Raw genomic sequence first — 19,385 nt, 5'->3', positions numbered from 1 at the left:
CATCAATAGAAAGAGGGCACAATCCTAGGTGTTGTCTGAATTTCCTGGTTGTGCTCAGAGGCCACCCAAATGGTGATGGAAAATGGGCTGCTATCAGCTCTCGTCACCTCTGATGGGAAATCTCTTCCCCTATCCTCTGTCCTTGCTTCCTCCTTCTCTCCAATCCTCTTTTGTTCATCCTATTTCCCTCCTTCTCTCTCCTTTCATCCCTGCCTCCCACCCCTTTTCCCCTACCCTCCTTCCACCCCCTTCTGGCATTCTCCCTGAGTGACAGCAATGTAAGCTGGAGGAGGGAGGCCTGTCTCTCCCTCTTGATTCATGCTGTTTATCCTGGCCTCGTAAACCTCTCTAATAACTCATGGCGATGGCACCGTGATGGGCTGGCAGGCAACTGCCGGCTTTGGGCAGCTCATGACTCCAGAAGATAATCACACTAATAAGAGGTTGAACAGAGACCGGACCCTTGGTCACGGAAAGCAGGACACGAAAGGCAGGAGGGAAAGATCCATTTCTGCCTAAAGGGCAGAAGCGATGGTATAAAAGCATGGGCTCCAAATCATCCCACTACCCGAGAAACCCAACTCCTGGGATAGGTAGACGGACTCTAGAATTGATCTATCCAGGGTAGCTGAAGACTCAGGAGCAGTGTCTATGGTTAACACTTCAGGGTTCCCTTCAAGCCACATATCTGATCATAGCACTCCCCGCTGTGAAAAATTAACTCTTCAACCACTAGCCTCGGTGCTAAGGCAGAAGCCCAGAATTCGCTGCCCTGTGCCTGGCAGCCTGCCTGATTTTGCCTCGTTGACCTTTGGCTCTCTACCCCCCAAGCATCTCTGCACACTCTTCATCTGCCAGGAATGCCCTCCTGACTGCTCCACCTAGCTAACTCCAAGTTTGAGGTCTTGGCTTAAAGGTAAATTCCTCAAGGAACCTTTCCTTGATTCTACCCCCTATACTCTATCATGGGTCAGGTCTCACAGCACCACTGGTCCTCAATCATTATGTATTATACTCCCCGGCCTAGATAGGGGTTGTCCTCTCAAAGGGACCATCTCTCTGCTTGTAAGTTTTGATGGGCCTGCTCTTATTTATCTATCATTTTTCAAATTTGTTTTGAGAGAGAGAGAGAGAGAGAGAGAGCGAGCAAGTGAGCTCATGTGCAACCCATGAGCACAAGCAGGAGAGGGGCATGGGGAAAGGGAGAGACAAAATCCTGAGCAGGCTCTGCACTGTCAATGTGGAGACCGATGTGGGGCTCGAACTCATGAAACGCAAGATCATGACCTGAGCCGAAACCAAGAGCCAGTCAGGTGCCTCTGATGGGCCTTCTTTTCAATGTGTTCTTTTCTCTACTTTGAAGTAACTTCATGCTGACAGAAAAGTCACAGGAATAGTACAGAAAATCCACATATACCATCCATTCTCATCTCCTCCCTCCCTCTCCTCTGTATGTATGTATTATTTTTCTGAAATCATTTTAGTTTAGACGACATAGATCATGTCCTTTGCTCCTTATACTTAACTAACATCCTTGTTCTTTGCAAATATATACTATCTCATGGTACAATTAGAACATTCCAATTGTGCCAACTGCCTTAAAAATGTCCTTTATAGCATTTTAGTCCCCTAATCAGGATCTAGTAGCACATTTAATTGTCACAGCTGTTAAATCTCCTTTATATTGGAACAATTTCTCAGCCTTTGGCTTTCACAGAAGTGATAGTTTTGAACAATATAGGCCTTTTTTTTTTTTTTGGTAATAGAAAGTTCTACAATTGGAGTTTGTCTAAGATTCCTCATGATTAGTTTCAGGCTTTCCATCCCTGACTGGAATTCAACATAAGTGATGTTATGTTCTTCTCAGGGCATCACATCAGCAAGCACAGGACATCCATCTACCCCTTGCCAATGATACAATTTTGATCTCCTGGTCATGACATCTGGATACTCCCCTGTGTGGATACCTTCCCCTTACAACTAATAAGCCATCAGTGGAGAGACACTTTGAGACCACGCAAATAGCTTGACCCTCAAACTTTCTCCTCCAGATGTCAGCATCCATGGATTCTTGCCTTAACTAATCTTTACCATCATGGTTGCAACTTCCTCTATATTTGTTAGTCAGTGTTCTCCAGTACAGTGAAGTCTGGTCTTCTCCCGATAGATGTTTCTGTCAGTACAGATTCCTATCCCTATTATATAGGAATTCCTAGTTTATTTCACAGTTCTAATCCACAACTGTCCTCAATTTTGAGGCTCCTGGCTCAGATTACGGTCATTCTTCATAGCCACAGAGGGTACAACTAGCACTTACAGGGAGATACTACCAAGGAGGGTGGATTTTGACCTAGTCAAAGAAAAGGTTCAGAAGGATTCCAAATCGCCATCAACAGAACTAGCTGATTGGGGAAGTAGTAAGCTGCCCATCACAGGAAGTATTTAACTGTCTGTTGACTGCTCTTTCTAGAAAAAAAACCATGTATCAGGTTGGGGCTTTTAGAGATCCCTTCCAAACCTTTGAGTTGAGACCTGCGACAGAATCCTGGAAAGGAAGAGAGCAGGACATCTAGTTTAGAGGCATATTCAGAAGAATACTAACTGCTGACAAGGGAAAACATCCAGCCACCCGTTGGACACAATCCAACCAGGCTTGTAGAAGCAGGAGCTGCGATGAGTGAAAGTCTAATCCCTAGTCCTCTTGATTTTTCTTGACCATCATTGCACACCAGCCGCCATGTTAAATGCCAGGAGCCGAAAAAGACCACTCAGACCCAGGCCCAACACAGAAACCAATGGAATGATAGAGGAGAGTCCCTCCAGCTCTGCCTGGGGGAGCTAGGAAAGATAGGGACTTTTCCAGAATGAGTGGGGGCTCATCAGCCAAAACAACTGCAACACCAAAATTCTGTCCAGCACACAACGGACTCCAATTCTGGGAAAATCTTAGACCAACAGAGATACACACGCACATATGTGTATGTTAAATACATACACACATACGTATGTACCTTTTTACATTTTATTTTAAAGGACACGTGTGGGAGAAGGCATGGACTTCAAAGTAAAGAGTACAATTGGTCAATAGTTCAGCATCCTGGTCAGAAAACACTACTCCCCTCCTGCACCAAGAGATGGGTATTCACAAGACCCTCAAAGATTAAATGCTCTGAACTGGCTGATAAACAATCTAGAGTAGTCACGTAGAACTCCTATGTGTACCTACCTTTTCAGCTCCTCACTTTCTGGGTCTCTGTCCTCTACACACAGAGGACAGGGTGTAAGCCCAGTAAAGTCCAGGGCAGAGACAGAGGTGCTAATGCCTGCCTTACTCATAGAGTCCCCAGCACAACCGAGCCTCGCTTGGAGGGGCGAGGGAAAGCAACCTGGGGGCCTCACATGCAGCCGCCCGCTGGGACTAACTAGAGGCCCTGGAACTGGTCCAGTGGCTTAGGCCTAGAAAGGTCACCGTCTAGGCAAATTCATATCATCTCAATACATTCAGGGAAGCCTCCCCATGAGCAAGGATAAAAACTGTGCTGGCAGACATTTCCGTAGCACCATACTTCGTCAATTCTGGACACCCGTGCTACTGTTCACCTCTTCTGAGCCCTGACAGACCTAACGCATCTATTATGCACACTCTAACACGGATACCAAAGCCTTGTCATCCTCGTACTCCTACCTTTCTAGAGGGCGGTTACCAGGAACACTGGTTTCCAAACATGTTTCATGTTCGATACTTACCTTGCACTTCCTAAGACTGCTACAAAAATCAGGCCATGCCTATTTTAAAGATAGAGAAACAGGCAGCGGAGGAAAAGGGCTCTGAGGGCCCATGGTTGGAAGCAAGGAAGCTGGGATGAGAGTGAGGCCTCTTGCTTTCACCCTTTCCCCTTTATCTCTTGCTCCCAGGGCTGGAAGCAGAGAAGGTCCTGGCAGAAATCCTGCACCGCCCCAAGATTCAGCCACAGTCATGCTGCTAACGTATCGAATAGGACACGGCTGATGTGGAGATCAAAACTCCGCTCAAGTGCAAGTCCTCTCTTCTCTGAGGACCTCACCAAGAAGATGCTGCTCTTTCTTCCAAGGTTACAGGCCTTGCACACTTGTCTCTTTATTCCTAGCTTGGAGCACAATGCTGGCACACAGTCAGGACTCCAGAAATAGTTACTAACGCCAAGTGAAGGGAGGTAAATTCTTGTACGGGGTTCCATGTCTCTAGATTGAGAGGGGAGATATAGGATATAGCAGAACAAGGAACAGAAGCTTTAGAAGCAAAATAACCCAGGTTAGAATCCCCTTGCAGACTAGTTGGGTAATATTGAGCTGAGACTCAGTGAGCCTCAGTTTTTGCAACTGTAAAATGGGGTGAATCTCGCCTACTTTGTAGGGATGTTGAGGAAACGGAAAGAAATTTGTCAAAGACTAGCATGAGTGATGAAGAGTGTGAGGAAGAAAAAAATAGGTTCCAGTCCAAGATGGCCACAGAGGAAGGGGGAAGGGGAGGGGGTGGAAAAGGCAAAATGGGTGAAAGGGAGTGGGAGATACAGGCCTCCAGTTACAGAATGAATGAGTCATGGGGATAAAAGGCACAGCATAGAGAACATAATCAATAATATAATTGCATTGTATGGGGACAGATCGTAGCTACACCTGCAGTGAGTATAACAGAACAATGGAGTTGAGTCACTATGTTGTACACCTGAAACGCACGTGACATTCGGGGTCAACAATTCTCAGAAAAGCTTGTGGGGGAAAAAGCGTGGGAGGAGAAAGAGATGAAAAGGAAGAAGTGTAGTGGACAGACTTCTAGAGGACCCCCAACTCTCCTCCCACTCAGCTTCAAGCCCTTGTACCGTCCCCTCGCATTGAGTAGGACAGGACCTGCGATTTGCTTTTAACAAAATATGGCAAAGGACATGGGATGTCACTCCTACGATCATGTTACATCGTAGATGACAAATTGCTAGCCAACTTGCTCTAGAAACTTTCTCCCTTTCTGGCGTTGAAAAAAATGAAAGCGACCACACTGGTGGCAGGAGGGGGTGGGCACCTGGGTGGCTCAGTTGGTTAAGCAACTGACTTCAGCTCAGATCATGATCTTATGGTTTTTGAGTCCAAGCCTCACATTGGGCTCTCTACTGTCAGCTCAGAGCCCACTTCAGATCCTCTGCCTCCCTGTCTCTCTGCTCCTCCCCTGCTCACTCACACATGTGTGCTCTCTCAAAAATATATACAGACATTAAATAAAACAACCACACTAAGAGATGCACATGGCAAGGAGCCGAGAGGGATTTCTGAGAGCTAAGACTTCCAGCCAACAGTAAGAAATCAAGACTTACCTCCTATAACTGCAAGGAAGTGAATCCTGCCAACACTGAGTGAACCTGGTCCCCTCCCCAGTCAAGCCTCCGTGTGAGGACCCAGCCCAGGCCTACATCTTGACTGCAGCCTTGCAGAGGCACTGGCCAAGCCATGCTTGCATTCCGACCCCCAGAAACCACGAGACGATACGTACATGCAAAGTGTGTGGCCATGTGTTCCATGGCAAGAGGCAGCTAACACAAGGGCGGGGGGGGGGGGGGGGAGACAGAGAAGGGGAACCAGGCTCAAGCTCATCTTAAGAAACCCATCTTAGGACATCAGGGACCCTTGTATCTGAGTGGCAGCAGTTCTCCAAAAGTCATCAGCCAAGGCCAGCTTGCCTATGTTTTTAGGTACAATCTCCACAGATGTGAGCAGGGCTACAACTATTAAAGGCCACTTTTCTCACACTGGAACGATAAGCAACTCTTCCAAAACAACACATGCCCAAGGGGCTGGGGCTTCTGTCCTTATGCCTTTTCCCTGGGCATGAGGCAGCCACAGAAGCTGCCAGCGACAACAATCAGCCTAATGTCATCTAATTGACCTCCTGCCTCCTGAGTCTGAGCTCTCAAGCAGGGATGCAGGGGGCACTTCCCTTAAGTCTTAAGGCTTGAGGCAGAGCTGCGCCCAGCCTGTGCCTGCCTTCCCAGGGAGAGCCCTGTCTCCCAAGCATGTGGCCCCAGCTCCCTTCCCCCAGTATTAAAACCAAAACCAAGCTTCTGCAAAATTCAATCCTTTGATTTCTCAGTCCCAATTAAAGTTGGCAGGACTAAACCAGTCGAGTAGTGCATTTTTTTGTTTTTGGTATTTACCAAATATTTGGAAATATTTATTTCCAACATAACCCATTAAAAAAAAAATGCCATCAGAGGGGGGAATGGAGAGCCAGACAGATCAGGGGCAAGAAAGGGACAGAGAGCCCTCCCCAAACCACCAGCACTTCCCTCCAGCCCTTCTCAGAGCATCAAGGGGGTCCTCTTATTGGAAAAAGCAAGCTGGCACCCACGACCCCCAAGCACAAAACAGAATCGAATAAATGGTCAACCCACGTGGCAGAAACACTGTATTCTCCTGAGATTTCAGTGTGCCATGCCCCTTGCCCAGCTCAACAACCCCTTCTAGGTCTCCACCGTAACTCCTCAATCCCCGATGTAAAACCCACTCTTACCCACAACCTGGATAATCTGAGCCAGGAGGACGCCGTCTGTCACATCTTGCTGGAGGTCCTTGATGAGACGTTTGTGGCCCGACTTGGCTAAATAATGATTGGCCCAGTCCGTGTAGATCTGCAAAAACAAAAACAAAAACCAAAGAGGCAACTTTAGGAACCCGCTCAGATCCTATCCCGTGTCAGAGGCAGCTGCTGGGGCCTGCGCAGCAGCCAGGGTCCCACCAGCTCGCTACCCTGGGCCAGCCGGTGCCATTAACATGCAGAGCCTCGTGCTGAGGGCCATTCAACTACCCATAGCCGGGCTTTCGCCTATTGAGAGCTCTGCCATCAAGAGGCAGGGAAAAGCTAAAGAAAGCTTCAAAGCATGCAAAGGCCTGAATGGGATGGGGACACAGAACTCAACAGTCTGCTCCAGACGGCTTTGAGAGGCAGTGCCTCTAAAGGCAAGAGAAGCCTCCCCCGCCCCACCGCCATCACCCCCCTTCCCCCCGCCCCTGCCCATCTTTTTCTCTTTATTGAGAAAACGTATGGGGAGGTTACCACCCAACAGGCATCTTTTAATGGGCCATTTCAGGGTAAGGAGGGCTATTGAGTTAGCAGAGCTCTCAGGAGCCTGGGTCCCTTGTAAAGAAGCCAAGTACACAAACACAGAGCCCCTCAATTACTCGTGTGTGAGTGGCGTTATTTACGGCCTCACGATCGCCTCGAATGTAATCGGTTTCATTTAAAAGCCCAGCATCATTTTCACTGTTGGGATTCTGTGACTAAGAATTTTAAAAACCCAGCAAATTCTGACATATTTAAACACAGCACTGGTGCACACAGCATCCTGAAAGGCAGAGGCTAGGTCATCCGTGGGATCAGGAAAGCAGACCCCCTTCGGGGACATACAGACCCCCTCTGGGGACATACAGACCTACTCCTGTCACAGAACTGTCACTACAAGAGAATCTTTTCTTGCAGAACAGCACAAGAAAACTCACCTGAGATCTTTCTCCCTAACTGGAAAAAAAAAAAAAAAAAAAAAAAGGCCAAAAAACAAAATTAGACACCTTGTCAATTTTGAGTGCTAGGTTCCACAGATTTGTGAGTCTACGGAGGGACATGTAGGCCCTATACATCGGCACCCTTTCTTCTCCCCTACGGGGATACGAACAAATGACTGCTCAAAAGAGAATACCGTACCCCTGCTGGTCCATCTATTAGTAACAAGTTCACATACTAACTCCCATGACGTCTCCACCCAAACGGAGGTGATCACTGCATCTCCAGCAGGCCTGCTCGGAGATCTTGTGTGTGACTTCTAGAGCAGGGGGAGCCCTCCCCTCACCCTGGCTCTCCTCCATTCTATTCTTCCAATGGGCCCAGAGTAATCTCAAGCAATGGGGCACTGCCCCTTGAGGCTCATAAAATGGGGACAACAAGGCCAGGGCCTGGACTCGCAGAGTGGGACCCATTAGGGAGCCTCATTCTAAAACGGGGCAAGGCAGAGAAGCACTTCCTACTTCATCAAGAGCAGGGGACAGACACCCCCTGGCTATTCCCACCCCCAACCTCAGAGCTGGGTCTTCCACCACAGAGACCCACGAGCTGAAGAGGTACACCGCAGGATGATTCTGTGTCATACCTAGGTCCAAGGCATCTAATTCTTAAATCCATGTTACTTTCCTGCCCTAGGATTCTCAAGTTGTCAGAGATCAAAAGCCTAATAAAGCAAGATCATCTTCGATTCTGTGATCACCAAGAAAGCAAAGGACATGGGGAGCCATCTTGGTCATTTTACGGCCAGTCCTAAATGCCAATGATTATTAGATTGTTAAGAGGGAGAGAAAAAACATGAGAAGGACAAGAGGCAGACCCGGGTTCAAGTCCCAGTTCTGGAGGTTCCATGGGGTAGGGATTTGCATCGCTTTTGTCCAGTGATGTGTCCAAGGTGCTTACAGCATTAGCACATAGTTCTCAATATGTGTCTGTGAAGAATGGATGAAGGACCTCAGGCAAGCTCTTTAAACTCAATGAAGCTAGTTTTTCTTAGCCATGAAATGGGATCAACACCATCTACTTGTCAGTTATTATGAGGACTGAGTGATAAAACATTTTTTTTTTTTTAAAAAAAAGGCATTCATGCACAGGAGGTTAATAAATGACCTATAGTGCCTACTGTATACCAGACACCAGTATAAACACTTTGCACATATTAATTCATTTAATACTTATTCTAGGAGGTGGATACCATTGTTAGGTCTATTTTTTTTTTTTTTTTCCAGAGAAATGTGAAACGTAGAGAGGTAAACTAACTTGTCCGAGGTAACAAGTGGCAGAGTCAGGATTTGAACCCAGGCTGACTGGCTCTGTAATCCCTTAGACATTCAACAATGCTGCTTCTCTGAATACAAATACAAATGTTATTCCTAGCTTTTACCTCCTCCATGACACCCTCCTACGGACTCTAGGCTCATTCCCCTATTCAGTTATGTTCCAGCTGAAAGAATTGAACAATAAATAAACAAAAACCCAAAGCCTAGTTCTATCCCTTGCTGTCTGAATGCCCTGGGGCAAGTTACTCAACTTGTCTGAGCTTCAGTTTACTCAGCTGTAAGATGGGCTACTTCAGAAAGCAGTTACGAAGACTTTTACATCTAAAGGGCATAGCATCTGCCACATGCTAAGTGTTCAGTAAATAAAGTATTTAGAAATGTGGCTACCAGCATTATGAAATGGGCCAGGGCAAAATCAGCCCAGCCTCTCCCCTGAACCTCCAGGACACAGACGACTCAGGGACTCCTTCTCCTTCTCCCTCACAAGGTAGAATTTCAGGAGTGAACCATCCACCATCTGGAATCACAAACTATGACGGACTGAAAGAAAAGGAGGTCAGAGATTGACCAGGCTGGTTCCTAGAGCCAAGCTCCCTTCCCCAGCTAGGAGATGCACCCAAGATGCCCTCAAGCCCTACAGGGATCCCACAAGCTACGTTCGAAGGACTGTGGAAACATTCCAAAGCTTAAAGCCATCCACCCCAAGGTCATCAGCTGAGGGGAGAAGGGGTCACGGACAAGGATACTGCTGAGTGGGAGGTGATGCTGGTACCCTTTTGCTCATTCTCTTCCTGGAAGTTAAAGGTACTTTAAAATAGATCTACTCTCCAAAACCAGTCTTCTGCGTGTCCACACAATCCAGCAAGAAACCAAGGTTAAGCAAACTTCTTTCAACAAGTGTATGTGTGTACACACACACACACACACTCACCTTGGAGCCATGGTGGGGCCATGTGGGTATCTGGTATACCAAGAAGAACTTCTACAGTGGTCAGAAATGGCTCTGCCGAAGAAGTGAGCTTCTCTACCCAAAACTATGTAAAAGAAGAGCCTTTCTTTCACTTTACCTACCACACACCACTGCAACTTTGTCTTCCCGGGGCACAGCTCTAAACCTATCTCCTGCTCAAAAAAAAAAAAAACCTCATCAACCGCTCCCCACTTCCCACTGAATTCAAGTCTGGCTTTTCACACTGCTATTCAAGGCAGTCTGATCCACCCACTCTATCCCAGACCGCGCTCAACCCTTGCGGGGGAGGCGGTGTATGTGGAAGTTAAGAGGATAGGCTTTGGAAATGACCAAGTACAGCTGGCCCTCAGCCCCGGGCAAATGAATTTCCATTAACCTTTCTGTATCTCAGTTTTACCCTCCATAAAATGGGGATTATACCTAAGGTATTGTAAAACAGCTGGCAAACAGTGACCCAGGCCAAACCCAGCTGACCATCTGTTTTTTTGTAAACAAAGCTCTATTTGGAACATGGCCACACTCACTTGTCATCTTTGGATGCTTTCATGCCACAGTGGCACAGTTGAGCAGCTGTGACAGAGAACTTTTGGCCCGTAAAGCTTTAAATATTTACTCTCCAGCTCTTTACAGAAAAGATTTGCCAGTGTTACAGGGACCGAATGAGAGACCACGCCCACCATACCAAGTGCTCAGTGGTCATGATTACCATCACCTTCAGGAAAACTTGACCCCACAATTCCCCATCTCTGAATTCATGCCATCCTATCTGCCTGAGTACCTCCACCAGGGTCACCTGGCAAGGCTCAATTTCTAGGTCAGTCCCTCCATGAAGTCACTCTGGATTTCCCGGCTGCATCCTGAGCTACACACGATGCAGAGACTGTAGATAACATGTACGTCGGTGCCATCTTCCCACCTTCACCACCAGATGTGGGCAGAGACCATGTCCTACCCATCTTTGCTGCTCAGCAGTGCCTCCCTAGGTGCAGGCCCACAGCAGGGGGCCGTATGTGGTTGCCAAGCTGAGCTGAACACAGAGAAAGAGGGCAAATCTCCGGGAAACCAATTACATTTGAGATAAATAATGTAAGTCCTCAGCAAATCCTCAAACCAGGATTTCACAGCTCTTTATTGATTCAAACAGGAAGGGACAGAGAAAATAAATCATGCTGTGGCTCAAGCTCATTAATCAGGACCCATCCAATAAGAGTCATTAATTACCCGGAGTTTCCCCTCCCCTCCTTTCTCCCCAGCTCTCAACTTTTTAAAGAAGTCACAAGCAAACACCTAGATTCATTGTAAGAACCCATTTTTAGGGGCCAGGCTAAGCATAGACATTATTCAGCCCCATCTCCCTCACTTGCTCTTTCAGTAGCACGTGCGTGGAGTACCATTCTTTCAAGGGGCACCCTTGGAAAATGAACTCACAACATCCCTAGTCATCGGACTCCATCGGCTTTGGCAACTCACAAAAATTGCAGCGATGCGTGTTTCAAAGATTTTAAGCCAGGGCTAGAGCACGCAGAGCTTCCTGTCCAAGCCTCAGCGTCCCAGAATCAGCTGTTCCAGAGCAACGCGGATGGAGAGCTCCACGGGTGTAAAGACTTGGGGGCTGCGGATGCTGCTACCCCGAGCGATCCTCGTTCTCCGAGCTTCCAGTGGCAATGGAGAAAAAAGGACCTCGTGGTAGGAAAGAGCGCAACCACCATTCCCACCTCCACCTCCAAATCAGATCATTCTAGAACAAAGCTCCAGAATAACTCTGTACTAGTACCTGAGGAGTCTTTCTCACTCGGTCCTTCATCTCACCAGCTGCCTCTTCCCCCACCCCCTCCTAACAGGAGAATCAGTACTCCAGAAGCACTCAGCGAGGGAGAGAAGCTGCTGTCAGAAGCTGGAAGAGATAAAAGGGGGAAAGCAGGCAATGACAGCTGAAGAGCAAATTCGTTTTGACTCACTTATTACCCCTGACAGAATTTCAAGGAGCGCGTCATTTGTTTGCTTATAAGCAATCATTCCGTATCCACATCATTCCGTATCACAGAGGCAGAAATCAAAGCAGGAAAATTTTGACAGATCAATTGAAGTCAAAAACCTGATTATTAGTTGTAACAAGAAAACCGATAATAATTGCACTGCGTTCAATCAGTGGGGATAATGTTGCTAAATTTATACGGCAATTAGCCCTCAGTGAAGGGGCGGGGGTAGCACTCTGCGAAACCCAAGAACAATTCCACTGAGGAACTGCACTAAAAGTTGGGGCCATTTACAACTCAGCTAGAAATCCCCAGACCAATATGCCAGACAGCCCGATGGATCCAGAAGGCAGTGGGCAGGAGGACAGCCATTCCAGGAGAGAGACAACAGAACCAAGCTTTCAGAAGGAAGTGCCAAGGCAGAGATTAAAGTCAACCAGTCATGTAGCATCAGAGGTGGTTTCCAGTCAAGCAGGTGCAAAGGAAATGCTGCTGTCTGGCTACAGTTCAGTGGAGGTCTGGCTCCAGACTTTGGCCACGTCATCAACCCAGTATTTCCATGACTAGGCAGTATGTGATTAAATGGCTTAGTTCTGACGGTTTCTGAAGTAGAAGAACGATATTGCAACAACATCTAGAGCACTCACCTAGTGCCTGAATACCACAAAGAATAACTATTCAATGACTAACAGTTTCAAGAAAATCAAAACGTACCATCTGTTATCAAGGGCAAAGCTGGAAACACATTGACTGCTGCATCTCCGGCATCTAGCAAGGACCATGGCACCTACCCCACAGGTGCAGCCACATGTCCACAGGACCTTTAACTGCATGGGATGGGTGAGGGGCATCGGAGTAGCTGCTGACCTTTTCCCCCACACCCCCCCTCTCAATATAGACCTCTGCCTTGTTTAAAACCACTGCCTCGAGGGGTGCCAGGGTGGCTGAGTCGGTTAAGCACCCGATTTTGGATTTCGGCTCAGGTCATGATCTCATGGTTCATGGGACAGTGCTGAGAGCATGGAGCCTGCTTGGGATTCTCTCTCTCCCTCTCTCTCTGCCCCTCCCCGGCTCAGGCTCACATGCTCTCTAAAGAGGTAAAAATTTAAAATAAATAAATAAAACCACTGCCTCAAAACAAACACTCCGGTGAAATGGTATCCCTACACACTGGAGAAAGAGGTGGCACACAGAGGAATCAACCTCTTTGTTCAAGATCACACGGCACAGGAGAGGCTGGGCTGGACCAGTGGCCCCGCCCCCTGGTTTCTCAAGAGAAGAATCCAGTTCTGTTCTGCGTCCCCAGTGCTCACAACATGCCCACCCTGAAGGGCAAGGACTCTCCTTCCATCCCCATCTCGGCCATCTGATGCATTACTCAGGTCGTTTGTGGTCTTTCCATCAACCACAGTCATCACGAGGGCAGGGTGTCTACACAAGGGCAGTCTCAGGAGCTGGCACGGACCAGGGCGGAGGTCTGGCTCTGCGTCTTACCAGCTGGGTGGCCTTGGTGAGTCACGGCCCTACTGAGCATCTGCGTCCCTCACTTGTGTGGCAGTGATACACAGGGTTGCTTTATGGACTAAAGAAGAGCATGTATGTAAGTGGTTAACACAATGTCTGGCACACAGTATTAAGTAAGTGGGGGTTACTGACATTCAAATCAATAAACCCTTGACTAAGTTAGGGGGAATAAATCATTCTAGATTGCTCAGAGTTGATCCTTCTGAGAGCCATACCTATTTGGAAATCTTTCCCAAATGGATTATCATGATCCCTGCTTCTTAAATTAACCTAATTTTACTTTTTTCTTGATGGCCCACAGACATTAGCATAGGTAACAGCGTTTTGATGCACACACAGATGCCCTTAGGGCCTGCTGAGCCCTCCTTAAAGAACCCATAGTCCTTTAAAATTGGGTACAAAGTTAACGTTCAAGCAAGAACTCTGAAGAGACTTCTCCAGCAACGAAGATATGAAAGCAGAGGATTCTGTGGCACACCTTTCGGCTGCCTCAAGGTTCAATAGGGAAGGCTTTTGGTCAGTCTCCAGTCAGGTCAGAGTGCGAGAAAGCTGGGCTCCAAGAGCACTGAGTGAGACATTGACTGGGTTCTAGATCCCTTACCTGGGCACATGCAGAATAGTACTGTCCACTGTCAACCTACATTTTCTAACATGCACTTATATATACCAAGGAATAGACCTCTTTCTCTGGAGCCAGAAGATAGGAGCATTGGAAGGGAGGACCCCACTGCCGGATTTCATTACTCTGGGTTTCCATCTTGCTCCACATTCTGGCACCATCCTTCCTCCTACTTGACCTCCGAGTATCAAATCAATATAAACCACTTCGAGCCACATGCACGCCTTGACGCCAACAGTCTGAGCACGACCTGTGCCAGGTTCTGCTCTTGCTGTGGTCTTGTGTAGGACAGCAACGCCCATCGGCCAGATGCCTGCGATGAATGGAGTAAAAGAACGCCTTCTAGAGTCAGACCACTTTAGTTCCGACCATGCCTCGACCGCTTCCCGGCAGACTTATCCTGGGCAAGTTACTTCAACTATCCAAGCCTAAGTGTCCTCATTTGTAAAATGAGTCAACCACCTATTCAGTTTATTCTGAGATTGAGCAGAGATCACCTAACAATGCCTGGCACATAGTAGGTAGGTTAGCTAGGATTCTAATTACCATGAAGATGATGACCTACAAGGTGAACACCCTGCAAACAATGGACTCCTTTAGTGCCCCGCTCACTTGTGAGGAAGATACTATTTGCCCCATTCTACAGATGAGAAAGTTGAGGCTCAGAGCTGAAAGGACTCTCCCAAGATCACATGAAATGTATGCAGGGTTTAAAGGCAGTGACTGGCTCTCGGAAACTTTCCACTGCTACTGAGAGGCCCACCCAAGGAATCACCATCCACAGAAGGTCAACTGTCACGGCAGTGTGGGAAAAGCAACAAGAGAGGAAGGCTTATTGCATAATAGCCACAGTGTCACCCTCTCCTGCCGCTGGGAACAGAGCTGGCCGCTTGTCACTCAGGACTAACAGATCTAAGAGTGGAACGGACACTTTCCCATGTCACCAAAGCGCAAGGCCGACATGATTCACAGCAGCATCACTATAGTAAAACCTGAAATGCCAATATAACACGAGTTACCATGGTCGGGCTGCCCCTGAATCGGGAAATGCTCAGGAGTCAGGTGCTCCAGCTCTTCCAGTCTGAAGCAGGGCAAGGCTGGCCTAGGACCCTGTGCAGATCTAGGGGCCATGCCTGGAAATAGCCCCACAGCCGTACAATGATGGCATTGTCTGTCAGGAGCAATGACAAGCCACAGGTGGGTGTGCACAGCAGCTTCAGAGGTTTTGAAACGGTCTTTAAAAAAATAAATACACCAGGCTGGTGAACTCTCCAGGATGAGTACATAGGTTCCTGCTTATCCCACACCATGGAGTAATGCCTGGGATCCCCCTCTCTTGCTGCTGTCGTCCTGGAACAGGAGGTGCACCGCACCGCACCTCACAGGAGAGGTGGGACTCTCCCTTCTTTTCCCCACTTGCTCACGACTACCTGCTGCGAGGGGTGTGCGCTTCTGTGGAGGGCCTACTGTGTGTCACGTGTCTTATACCTGTGCTCTCATCTATAGGCTCTCCCCACAGGAGTGCCAGCTCCCAGAGGACAGGAATTCTTAGCTGTTTTATTCATTGCATTTTCCCCAAACATCTGGTAGAATGCCCAGCGTGTATTAGGTGCTCACTAAATACCTGTTGTATAAATGAATGATCACCTCCATATTATATACTGGAAAACAGAAGCTCTAAAAGGTTAAGACATGTGCCCAGGGTCACACAGCTAATAAAAGGGGATCCTCCACTTGACCCAGAAAGCCTCGCCCCACAGCCACCACCTCTCACAACAACAAAATGTGGATCCAAGTCTCCCTTGGGCCTGCCTAAAAGCCAAATAAGGCCACCCAAGGATCAAGACTGGAATGCTTACTGGTTGCTTGAGAACAAAATCAGGGCCCCCTCTGCAGGACTTCCTTCCCACCCCCTCCAACCTTAGGCACAGGATTGGAACAACATTCAACCACGAGATCTGGTGGCTCTGAGAGAGCCAGGTGTCCTAGCCCACTCGAAATGTCGGGAGTATTTTTTCTCCCTTCCTAGGTTCATTAGTTACTGAATACACATGCCCTCCTTCCCAGGGCTTCCTCCGTGGCTGTGATGGAAATCAGGCCCTTCCCAGAAGCTGAGGCAGCCGCTGCAAACACTCTGTTGACAGCAACCATCTCAAAACTCAAGAGCTTTTCAGGGATGCCTGGCAGGGCAGCCACACCTGAGGGGCTGACAACCACCTGAGCTAGTATTCGGGCACTCTCCAGTCTGCTCATCAATGTGCCTTTTATGTATTAGCCTCCATCTGGCTTCCAAAAAGCCACAGTCCCCTCATCTGCAGACCACAGGTGAGGGGATACCAGCAATTGTGCTTCTTGGCCACTCCATCCAGCCCAAAGGGCTCAGCTCAGCTAGACAGGCACAGCACCCCCAGGACTTTGGGCCCCACCAGGCCCAACCAAGACCTTGGAGTCCCGCGTGACCTCTGACAGGCTGCTTGACCTCTCAAGTCGGTTTCCTCTTCGCAGGATTGTTGAATCGACAGTGACTGGATATCACAGCTCAAGAACCCCACATGTGTTTGGACACAGAGCACACCAGGGCCTTTTCACCACGGGCAAACGACCTCTCTCTGGGCCTCAGCTTCCACTCCTGGAAAATGGGCTATCCATCTGTTATCATGAGGACTACGGTGTCCATCATGAGAACGGAAATAACGTTTCCAAGATGCTTAGCACAGCGTCTGGCACGCAGGTGGTACCTTCAGATGTCCGTTTCCTTTCCTGCCTCGTCTCCAGGTCCCCGACTACCAACCCCTCTGGCCCACCACTCACAGCACAGGCTCCGTGCCATGCCAACCTTCAGTCGCCGCTGGAGGGGGGGCGGTTTCTGGTCTGGCGTGTCCTCCCTCATCCCCTCCACTCAGCAGGATGGCCCCTTTTCCTAGACACCAAACCCGACTGCAGGCTTCTCTCCCTTTTTCTGAGATCCTGGGGTCCTCACGCTTCAAACATCCTGTGTGCTGGCTCCCCAAAACCTACGCTCTTGCCCACGTGGTCTTCTCTGCCAGCGGTGCCATCACTACCCCACTGCCTGGCAAATGTCTACTCGGTCTCCTAAAACCCGGGCCAAGGGTCAAGCCCTCTAAAGCCCTTCCCAGCCCACTTGCTCACGCTCATCAGAGTTACTGGTTCCTTCTTCTTGGATCCAAAAGCACTTTGCACGTGTTTATCATGGCTGTTATACCTATTCACCTTTCTCCAGTGAGGAGCTTCCCCGGAATAGAGCACAAGTGTTGTAACATCTTTGAAACATTGGCGCCATGCCGGACTCACTGCAGGGGCTTAATCAACAAGCACGCGCTGACTTCCTGGAGGGTAAATGGATGGGTTAATGGAAGCAAAATGAAGGAACAGACTGGTTAATGTTCAGATGGGTGGACATATGGATGGGTGGGTACGAGAAAAGATAGGTGAATGATTAAATGGGGAGAGAAGTAGACAGATGGATAGATAGAATGGGTGAGTAAATCTGTTCCTTTTCATTGCCTAGATTAGAAAGTCAATGAAATCAGGATGGTGTTTCACCTATCTTTCAGACCAGTCAGTGCACAAGGCCTAGAACAGGAACTGGTAGGTAACGTTTTGCTGAGACCATTTCCAGGAGCATAGTAGCAGGACCCTCTTGACAGCGGGCATTTAAAAGCTATGTAACGAGATACATACACACACAAAACATACAATGGTCTACTAGAGTGGGCTCATACTGGGTCAGGAGAGTCGATAAGTTTTATGAACCTTTGTGAGCTGGTTGTTAAAAACAGTCATTATTTATAATGGCTCGAATTCCTCAGAAAGAGAAATTAGAAAAACACCATCAAAAAGAATAAAATACTTAGGAATAAATTTAACCACCAAGGTGAAAAGCCAGGTGTATTGAAAGCTATAAAACATTAATAAAATTGAAAAAGACACACATGGAAAGATAGTCCATGTTCATGGATTGGAAAAACACTGTTAAGATGTTCATACTACCCAAATCAATATACACATTCAATGCAATTGCTATTAAAATTCCAGTGACATTTTCCACAGAAATAGAACAATCCTAAAGCATGTATGGAACCACACAAGACCCTGAATAGCCAAAGCAATCTTAAGAACAAAACTGAAGGCATCACATGGTCTGATTTCAAACTATATTACAATGCTAGAGTAATCCGAACCGTTTTTATTGGCATAAAAACAGACATTTGACAGCCACATGCAGAAAGAATGAAACTGGACCACTGTCATGCTATACACAAAAAGTGCCTCAAAATGGATTAAAGACTTGAATGTAAGACCTGAAACCATAAAAGTCCTGGGGGACAGGAGGAACAGGAGGTAAGCTCCTTGCCATAGGTCTTGGCAACAATTCATTGAATCGGACACCGAAAGCAAAGACAAAACAAACAAATGCAGACTCACAGATAACAGAGAACGGGCTGGTGGTTGCCAGAGGTGAGGGAAAAGGGGGTAAACAGTTGAAGGAGAATCAAATACAAATGTCCTCTTAAAAAAGTCATGAGCTCACGTACAGCATGAGGAACACAATGAATAGTACGGTATTAACTTTGTATGGTGTCGGGTAACTAGCCTTACTGTGGTGATCATCTTGCAGTGTATACAAATACTGAATTCCTATGTTGTACATCTGAAACTAATAGCGTATGTGACTTACACCCCAATAATTAACAAACAAGCAGGGCTACATGAAACTAAAAGGCTCCTGCACAACAAAGAGAATCATCAACAAAGGAAGGCAACCTACTGAAGGGGAGAAGATATTTACAAATCATATAGCTCATAAGGGGCTAATATCCAGGATCTATTAAGACCTTCTAAAATCCAATCACAAAAAACCGAATGTGACTGAAAAACCAGAAAGGTCTCAACAGGCACTTTTCCGAGAATGACCTACAGGTGGCCAACAGGTGGTGGCAAAGATGCTTACCAGTAACCATCAGGGGAATGCAAATCAAAACTTCAAGGAGAGACCACCTCACACCTGTCAGAAGAGCTTTTTCCAAAGCACAAGGAAGGGGGGGGGGGGGGGAAGGAAGCTCTCCTTCACTGCTGGTGGCAATGTCACGTGCTGCAGCCACTACAGAAAGCAGTGTGGAGGTTCCTCCAAAAATTAAGACTAAAAATACCAGATGATCCAGCAACTCCACTTCTGGGCATCTACCCGGACAAAACAGACAAAACACACGGACTTGAAATGATACATTCACCCCATGTGCACTGCAGCATTATTTACAGTAACAAAGGTATGGAAATGAGCCACCACAAATGGATAAAGCAATTGTGATACACCTACAGGAGTATTATTCAGCAACAAAAAGGAATGAAATCTTGTCATTTGTTTCAACACAGATGCACCCCGAGGTCATTTATGGGAAGTAAAAGAAGTCAGAGA

At 47.6% G+C, this 19,385-nt stretch overlaps 1 protein-coding gene across 2 annotated transcripts in view; it reads right to left on the bottom strand.

Annotated features, from left to right (window-relative positions):
• Positions 1 to 19,385, bottom strand: part of NAV2 (neuron navigator 2) — a 324,049-nt gene that overhangs the window by 259,234 nt on the left and 45,430 nt on the right. For both annotated transcript variants that reach the window (XM_042904228.1, XM_042904227.1), the window contains exon 2: positions 6,539 to 6,656. In XM_042904228.1, the coding sequence (XP_042760162.1) occupies positions 6,539 to 6,656 (118 nt within the window). The remainder of the gene's footprint in view (positions 1 to 6,538; positions 6,657 to 19,385) is intronic.

This window comes from Panthera leo, chromosome D1 (genome assembly GCF_018350215.1).
Source record: "Panthera leo isolate Ple1 chromosome D1, P.leo_Ple1_pat1.1, whole genome shotgun sequence".
Taxonomy (NCBI): Eukaryota; Metazoa; Chordata; class Mammalia; order Carnivora; family Felidae; genus Panthera; species Panthera leo.
This window is presented reverse-complemented; position numbering and strand designations above follow the sequence as displayed.